Below are 9,670 nucleotides of genomic sequence, written 5' to 3' on the forward strand. Positions count from 1 at the left end.
AATAATCTAGAATAAAGCACAAAAATAAGGATGAATCTCACTAAAAAGGTTGAAAGACCCTGGATGCAAAAGAATAAATACTGTATCCTCCCATATATATATATAAAGTGCAAGGACAAGCTATGCCTTTATGTTAGGATAGTGGTTAGCTTGGAGGGTAAGAGGTAGTAATTAGAAGGAAGAAGGAGGGCGGCTTCTGGGTACTGGTCTGGCTATACAGACATGTTCGGTTTGTGTAAATTCATCAAGCTGAACACTTATGATATATATTTTAATTAAGTTTTTAAAACATCAGAAAGCAGTACAATAAAAGGGGGAGGGAGGTATGAATTACTCAAGGCTATAAATATCAATCACCAAAAGTCATCCTAGAAACAATACCACTTGGATAATGAAAAGTAGCTATCCATATCAAACAGGTGCTAAACAGAGACGGCTCACTAAGAAATAATAGTCCAATTAACATGATAATTATCTAAACCTTCTCAGGTGTGTCTGAGACAATTCTATTGATGTCATTCTGGCTACAAGAAATAGGAAGCGAAGTACAGCATGAGTCAACTAAGTCAATAATAAAGTATGTTAAATATTTTAATCAAGTCTTTACTCACTATGTTAAGATTTGAAAACTAATTTTAGTAATTACTTACTTGAAACTCGTTAAGATTTAAAAAGTAAAACAATATTTCCAGCAACCAATTAAATTGACAGAGCAATAAATGTAATCAAAATAAAGCAAAATGATTAAACTTTATAATTTTTTGTAATCCTCACCTGAAGGTATCTTTTTCATTGATTTTTAAAGAGAGTGAAAAGGTAGGAAGAGGTGGGAGGGGGGAGAGGAAGAGAGAGAGAAACATTGATGTAAGAGACACATCAACTGTTGCCTCCCGCAAGAGGTTGGACTGGAGGCAGATATTAAACCTGCAACGGAGACACATGCCCTTCAGTCCTCGGGCCGATGCTCTAAACACTGAGCAACAGGCCACGGTGATTAAACTTTAAATAAATTCTCCCCTCAACAATTTTTCAACATTTACATCAAACAACAATTAAGCCAGGATTTGAACTGGATACGTTCTTTATTTTAAAACGAAACAAAATGAATAATATATATAGTAAACATTTCTTTAAACTCAGAATTAATTTTACATATGCTCATAGATGCTCCATGATCCCAGAGCAGCAGGACAGCTCAAAGATCCCTGTCATGGTCTCTAAAGATTAATTTAAATCACAGGGCAGGAAGAGTTACCAACATGTAACTAATTCTCTCAAGACAGCCCTCCAAGGAAGGCAAACCACAAACACACATATTCTGTATTCTGTGTGTATCTCTACTTGAGGTTCAGTTCCATCCGTTTGTACACTCTAGTTCTGACAGGAGGAGAATCCTGCCCTCTTCAGCTAATGCTGGTTCAGGAAGCTTGACCTGCACTCTGCCTTAATATTATTCTCCATTCCAGTACTGATCCACTGACCACTTCCAGCCAGTGTTCAAGTAAATATAAACCTTCACCTTTACCAAATGACCACTTTGCTGCCTAGATCCTGGATACTATTGGACTCTTCTGGTCACACTGGGCTTATGAGCTCATTTAACTTTGCCAGTAAGAGTCAGATGAAGTGTTCTGATGGGTCCATTAAATTGACAGAGGCACCTAAAATTGCATTACACTTGGGCAGCACTTATGGCATTTCTCCTATAAAGTAGTTATATAGGTATAAATAAACTTCACCAAGGTAGTCTCTGGTACAAAGTAGGCAACCATAAATGGTAACCTTATATTATAATCATAATCATAATTATGGTCCTAGGGAGGTGAGATGCAAATAGATAACCTCAATAACCACCATATTATTACTAACATTCTTAACATAGACTCATGCATCTTCCAGTTGCATATTGTCATCTCCAGAGGTCAAAAACATTGACTAGACAGGCTAGTAATAGGATAGTACTTTATAAGACTCAGAAAACCAGGTAAATAATTATCCCTTTGTAACTGCTATAGGTGAGCCACAGTTTATAGTCTGTGTTTCTCAATAGGTGTCAATTTTGCTCCCCAAAGGGACATGTGGCAATGCATTCCCAACTGAACTGTCAAAACTGAAGTACGAAACTGGCAACTAGTGAGCGGAGAACAGGTATGCTACTCAGCATCCTACATTGCACAGAACAGTCCCTACCACAAAGAATTATCCAGCCCAAAATGTCAATAGTGTCAAGAATGAAAGACCCGCTCTAGCCGGTTTGGCTCAGTGGATAGAGCGTCGGCCTGCGGACTCAAGGGTCCCAGGTTCGATTCCAGTCAAGGGCATGTACCTTGGTTGCGGGCACATACCCAGTGGGGAGTGTGCAGGAGGCAGCTGATCGATGTTTCTCTCTCATCGATGTTTCTAACTCTCTATCCCTCTCCCTTCCTCTCTGTAAAAAATCAATAAAATATATATATTTTAAAAAAAGAATGAAAGACCCTAGTTTATAGTTCTGACTTTATTATCCAAAAAATAATGGATGAGAATCACTACAACCAATTCGATCCACATAAAACCATGAGATAGCTTCATCAAAACACACAAAGTTATCTGCTCTAAACTCCAATCTCTTTATTTATTTTTTTTTTTTTAAATATATTTTATTGATTTTTTACAGAGAGGAAGAGAGAGGGATAGAGAGTTAGAAACATCGATGAGAGAGAAACATCGATCAGCTGCCCCCTGCACACCCCCCACTGGGGATGTGCCCGCAACCAAGGCACACGCCCCTGACCGGAATCGAACCTGGGACTCCTGAGTCCGCAGGCCGACGCTCTATCCACTGAGCCAAACCGGTTTCGGCTAAACTCCAATCTCTTTATTTATTTTTAAAAAATCTAAACAAAAAAAAAGGCTTAAATGAAAAGAGGGGTAAAACTGATAATGAAGAAGAGAGATGTACAGAAACCCTGTCCTTGAGTGAGCAATCCAGTGCACTAGTCAAATCTGCCTCAGATCTTGCACAGCACAAACTCTTTATGGGAATTATACCTTCAATGCACCCCTCACACAGACCCTTTGATTCTCATTTTTCCTGCATGGGAAATTAAACCTCATAAAGTTATTTGGTTGGGCCACACAGGCATTAAATAAGAGAACTAGGATTCAAATCCAGGTCTTCAGACACCAAAGCAAAATGCTCTTTAACCACTCCACCAAATTAAAAAGTTTATTTTATGTACAGAGACTATATCTTTGGAAGGATACTCACAGAAATGTTGAGTATGGTTACTATGGATAATAGATACTAGGTGATCTTTATTCTTTGAAATTTTCAGAATAGTACAGAAAGAATCTTTGCCACGAACCTTTAATACAGTTCCTCATGTTGTGGTGACCCCCAACCATAAAATTATTTTCGTTGCTACTTCATAACTGTAATTTTGCTACTGTTATGAATCGCGACCCACAGGTTGAGAACCACTAGCAGGGTCGCCTAAGACCATCGGAAAACACAGATATTTACATTACGATTCATAACAGTAGCAAAATTACAGTTATGAAGTAGCAACGAAAATAATTTTATGGTTGGGGGTCACCACAACATGAGGAACTGTATGAAAGGGTCACGGCATTAGAAAGGTTGAGAACCACTGCCATAGAACCTTCTTGGCCATTATAAGGACTCTGTCTTTAAATCTGAGCAAGAGTGAAACAACAAATTGATACATCTTTCTCTCCTTTTCTCTCTCAAATCAATCAATCAATAAAAATTTTTAGAAAAATTAAATAAAATAAAAAATAGCCCTAGCCGGTTTGGCTCAGTGGATAGAGCATCAGCCTGCAGACTGAAGGGTCCGGGGTTCGATTCCGGTCAAGGGCACATGCCCGGATTTCAGGTTCGATCCCCAGTGGGGGGTGTGCAAGAGGCAGCTGATCAATGATTATCTCTCATCATTGATGTTTCTCTCTCTCTCTCCCTCTCCCTTCCTCTTTGAAATCAATAAAAATATATTTAAAAATAAATTAATTAAATAAAATAAAAATAAATATGAGCAAAATGGGGATCAACTGCAAGGTTTTAAGTATTCCCTAGCAAAGATCTATAACTTCAAAGGATCATAGATTTCAAAAAGATCATGCTGCCAGTGGTAACAAGAACAGGCTACATGTAGAGAGGCAAGTGCAGAAGCAAAGAAACTGAGAGGCCACCCTGATTAGAATCAGGGTGGTGACAGTGAGAAGTGGTCTGGATCTGGATGTATATGCTGACTGGATGAGGGATATGAGAACAAGAAAGGAGGTAAGGATGACTCCAAATTATTAGCCTAAAGAAACAGAAGAACAGATGTTATTATCTGGGATGGGAAGAAGACTGTGGGAGGAGCATATTTTGAGGGAGAAGATCTGGATATAGGTTTTGGACATGATGAGTTCAAGATTTATACTGGACATCAAAGGGAAAAGGTTGAGTAGGAAGTTTATTACCTAAGACTGAAATTCAGGGAAGAGGTTCTGGTTAGAGATATACATTTGGGAATTGTCGTAACATATATCAGGCCAGTTTCATAAAACTTCTATGACGATGGACATGTTCTATATGTGCACTGCCCCATATGGTAACCACCAGCCACATGAGACTGGAAATGTGGCTAGGGTGACAGAGAAACTGAATTGTTAACTGTAGTTCATTTACATTTAAAAAAGCACATGTGGCTCATGGCTACATATTTAACATAGTATTTAAAGCAATGTGATTGGATGAGAACCCTAATGAGTGAGTTTTGGCAGAGAAGATGTCCAAAGATTGGGCACTGGGGCACACCAACGACATGGTTATTTATGATAGGAAGAAGAAAAATGAAACAACCCAAGTCTCTAGCAACAACAAAATAGAAAAATAATCAGTGGCATATTCAAGTAAGACTGTCAATCAGCCGTAAATGCATACATCTATGTGAACGAATCTAAAAAATAATGTTAAATTAAAAAAGTAACTTAAAATTATAAATGTCAAAAGCAGACAAAACTAAGCAATATACTGTTTAAGGATATATTCAGATTGATAAAGCTATAAAGAAAATCAAGGGACTTATTATCCAAATGGAGAAGGTTGCAATTGGGAAGTGAGTACAGAGGGCTTCAAAGTTACTGGAAATATTGTATTTCCTAACTAGATGGTGGCAACACAAGTGTTCATTTTGTTCTTCTCCTTTGTTCTATATACTCTGGCATGTATAATATTAAATAACTAATATATATATATATATATATATATAGCAGTATATGGTTAAATTTCAAATGGAAATTTCAAAATCTCTTTAAATCATTAAGTTCAGAAAAAAAGGAAAGATAACTCTGGGTTGTATAAGGTTTATAAAGGACAGATTTAGTCATATAAAGAAAAGAGGGGCCCTGGCTGGTTTGGCTCAGTGGATAGAGCATCAGCCTTCGGACTGAAAGGTCCCAGGTTCGATTCCGGTCGAGGGCACATGCCTGGGTTTCGGGCTTGATCCCCATTAGGGGATGTGCAGGAGGCAGCCAATCAATGATTATCTCTCATCATTCATGTTTCTATCTCTCTTTCCCTCTCCCTTTCTCTCTGAAATCAATAAAGATATATTTAAAAAAAGAAAAGAGGGAAGGGCATTCTAGAATTGGGAATAAATAGGTCATGTATAAGAGACAATACATTAGTGAGTCTACTGGAGAAGAAGAAAGTTAGGTTGAAAAGTTAGGCTAGGGCCAGCTCCTGAGATGCTTAAATACTGGGTCAAGGAGTTTGGACTTGATCTAGAAATAGTGCAGAACCATTGATGGTGTCTAAGTAAGACAATGGCATAGGGAAAGTGGTACATTAGTCGAATTAATCTGATGATTAGGATTAAATAGTAGGAAGACAGAGGCTGGAAAAATCAGTTATTAAACTTGTAGATGTGAGATGTCATAGAAAATGATGGTGATCTGAACTAGGATGGTGATGGAAGATCCAAGTTTACCCCAAGAAACTAGGGTGAAAGACTCAAGAAAGTTTGGTCTTGAAAATAGGTGGAGGGAAAAAGAGAGATTCAAAAATTACACCAATTTTCAAGTTAAACTACAAAAATGATAACATCAACATATGCAAAATTAGGGAAATCAATAGGAAGCTGGTTTTGAAGGAAGACCATTCATTCAATAAAGACATCAGGCAGAGTGGGATATCTTCCCCTCAGGGAGCAGCTTATGAGTCCCCCCCCTTCCTTCCTTTTTTTTTTTTTTAACAATTACATACTTTTAGTAGGCAAAGAAAAACTATATAGTTGACGAGGGGAGAATAAAAGTTTTTAAAGCTTTCAACTCTATAAGAATTTTGTAAGTCCTACTTTTAAACGAAGAGTAGTGTGATATAAGTGCTGTGGCTTTCCAAAATAAATTAAAATAACAAAACACAAAAGTGGAAATGGTTAATAAAAAGTCAGAGATAAAGGAGTGGAACTACTCACTATTGAACTGAAAGCTCTTAGAGGACAAAATTTATCACTTTTTGAAAGTATTTTAAAAGCCTGAATCTTAATAGCTAGTTAAGTCCCACCCCAATAATTCAGATCATTTCACAAAGCCCAAATATATCCAATTTGATTGAACAGAAGACAACGAGGCTGCTTTTCAAAATGAATTGACTTCATACAAATGCTTTTAAGATTATCTCTTTCCTAACCGGTCTGGCTCAGTGGATAGAGCGAGGGCCTGTGGACTGAAGGGTTTGATTCCTATCAAGGGCACATGCCTCGGCTGCGGGCTTCCCCAGGAGGGAGAGGGCCGGAGGCAGCCTATCAATGATTCTCTCACAGTTGATGTTTCTATCTCTCTCTCCCTCTCCTTTCCTCTCTGAAATCAATAAAAATATTTTTAAAAAGACTATTATGTTTGTTTTTTTTAAAAATCAGATCTTTCTCAAGCAGTAACAGGAAATGAATGCTGGAACAGAGCTCAGGCTCTGGGACCAAACAGTTAAATCCCAGCTCTTCCAATAAACAGCTGTGGAACCATCTCTGTCAGTACATTCTTTCCACCATGGAGGGTTGATTACTATCTTCCTTAAGATATGAATATGTGGTAGCTTCAGATGTTAGTCCTTTCCTTCTTAAAACTACACCCAGATCCTTTTGATTGGACCTGTATTTTTCTTACTAGCCTCGGCCACTAATTTTTAGCGTGGAGCATTCTAGATGGTTCATCTCATTCGTTATGCTTTGAATCTCCTGAATCTCCCTCTTTGAAAACAACTGTATCGTGAAGCTCTTGGCTGTTCAACCCATGCTCTGGACTTCATCAAAGAAAGCGAAGAGCCGTGGGAGAAAACCATAGAGAAAAATCGAATTGTAGGTACGCCATACAAACCTTTCAGCTGTATAAAACTTAAAATCAATGCTTTCTTTGAAGTCACGAATTCTGCACACTGGAGGCAATATGAAGCTCAACACAGCCCATTAGCAACAAATTAAGAACAAAAATTGTTCTGACTTGAAGGAGGCCCAGGGGATGTACCTTGTCTATGCTTATTACCCCCAATTCTCTGAACTCAGGGGTCTTTTAGCATGTTGTAGCGGATACTGCAGAGAGAAATAGAGGAGGAAAAACAAGTTCCACAGATCCTTTATTTACATGAAGCCTTCTTAGTACCATTACTGCCATCCTAGATCAGGCAGTCAAGACCAAGTCCCAACCGGTTTCTCTGCCTGAGATCTCTCCGCTCCCTTACATCCTGCACACAGCCACCAAACTAATTTCCTAAACCACCAGTTTCATTACATCACTCCCCACCTCAAAAAAACACTTAATGGCTCCCTACCTCCTAATTCACTGGAAGAAAGCCCAACCAAGAGTCAAAGCCCAGGCTAGCATTATCCTAATTTTTATAACACAGGACTTGTTTCCTCCTAATTCCCCCACGGATATTCTCTAAGGCTTGCAACTAGACTTAATCCGCTCACGGTCCCCCCCCCCCCCCCCCCCCCCCAAGAAACAGACTAGTCTGCACACCTGGGCTGGATTGCAACCACCCCTGCCTGGCCTCCACCCTCTTCTGCCTTGCCCCCCAAAGGTCAGCGCAGACCCCCTCCTCTCTCTCTCTCTCTCTGCCCCGAACTGTGCTCCTAAAGCCCCCACACGGCCCATGACTGGACATCTTCTCACTCTCTTCAAACCTCCTTTTTAGCTGGCAGTTCTCTCGCTGTCATGCAATCCGCTCCAACCAAGACCCAGCTCCTGGGAGGTGGATCACTAGTACTTAACACAGAGGGTCTTCTATCACAGTGCCCCGCACTTGATAGGTTCTGGATATCAAAACTAGAGGAAGGGTTCGGATGAGGTGGGTTCCAATGATGTAGGGCAAGACAAGCCTGCCCATCTCTCCCAGTTCCTCTTAATTCACAATAAAGGGTATATTCAGTGTTCGCTACAAGGCTCTGTGTATCCAGTATACACAGAGCAACGGGGTGCAGCGAGCACGCCACCGGAGGGCAAAAAAAAACCCCCCTGCGTCCCGATCTTGGTGTTTGCCACAATCTCTGCAACGGTGGGGGAAATCGCACCATTTTTCTGGGTTTCGGTTGGCTCAGGAGCAAAACAAGGGAGCTGCTGGGATGGACCCCAAGGTAATTCCTTCCCAAATTCCCCGGGAAACAACAGCACTCGTCTACCCGCTAAGGCGGAGGCACGCAAACTTTTAAGGTTCCCAAGGCAGGCACGTCCACGGAGCAGTGGAAACTCAGTCCCCGCAGGAGCCAGCGGGGCTGAGAGGAAAGCGGTCTCCCCGGACCCCAAGGCGAGGGGCAGTCCGCTCGGCTTCCCGGCCCCTCACAGGCAGACTCCCCGGAGGGTGGCCGGCGCGGACCCCAGGAGCCGGCCCGGGTGACTCCGTCCGCGCCCGTGCCGGCGCCCCGCGCCCCCACACTTAGGACACTCGCCGCGTGTCCCGGGTCACGGCCCCCATCCGCCCCCACCGGCCCGAGGGACGCCGTCCTCTCTCAGCAAGGCCCCCTCGCTCCCGCCGGGCGAGCCGCCCTCCTGGGCCCTGGAGCGGCCTCAACGCGGCCGTCTGGGGCCCAGGCCGGCGGGACGGGCGGCGTGAGGGGCGGCGGCGGCGGCGGCGGCGGCTTCAAGTGCTGAATCACCACTTTGCAACCCGAGCTCCAAACCACGGTGACCCGCGGGCCCCGAGGGCCCGAACGCTGTGCCCCACTTACCCACCGAGGCGCTCGGGGGGCGACAGGCGGGCGCCGAGGGCCGAGCGGAAGGTGCTGGACGAAGCGGGGTGCAGCAGCCACGCGAGCAGGTACCGCATACCCCGGCGCAGCCGCCGGGATCACAGCGAACGACCGCTTCCTCCCAGCGCTCAGCGCCGGCCTGTCCCACTGCGCATGCCCAGTCCGCGCGCCGCGCCGCCTCCCGGGAGCCCCCGAGTGGCCGCCGCTCCGGGTTTTGCCTGGCGCCCGACTGGGCGGGGCGGCGGGACGGCGGGCGTCCCCGGTCTGAGTGTGCGGGCGGGACGGAGTCCGGCGGGGAGCTGCGGGAGCCCAGCGTCCAGGCTTTACCGAGTGGGGAGGGTCCCGGCTGAGTCACACCAGCACGTGTGAGGGCGGCGATGTGTGTCTGGCTGTGTGTAGGGGGAGACGCGGGGGGACTGGGGGCTCACAGGTACCGTGTG

The 9,670-nt window shown here is 43.4% G+C and overlaps 1 protein-coding gene across 4 annotated transcripts in view; it reads right to left on the reverse strand.

The window, feature by feature from the left end:
* The window catches only part of IDE (insulin degrading enzyme), a 75,973-nt gene extending 66,603 nt beyond the window's left edge, over positions 1-9,370 (reverse strand). For all 4 annotated transcript variants that reach the window (XM_008156910.3, XM_008156909.3, XM_054729379.1 and 1 more), the window contains exon 1: positions 9,210-9,370. In XM_008156910.3, the coding sequence (XP_008155132.2) occupies positions 9,210-9,307 (98 nt within the window). In that variant the 5' untranslated portion in view covers positions 9,308-9,370. The remainder of the gene's footprint in view (positions 1-9,209) is intronic.
* Positions 9,371-9,670: the final 300 nt, after the last annotated feature.

This window comes from Eptesicus fuscus, chromosome 17, assembly GCF_027574615.1.
Source record: "Eptesicus fuscus isolate TK198812 chromosome 17, DD_ASM_mEF_20220401, whole genome shotgun sequence".
NCBI lineage: Eukaryota > Metazoa > Chordata > Mammalia > Chiroptera > Vespertilionidae > Eptesicus > Eptesicus fuscus.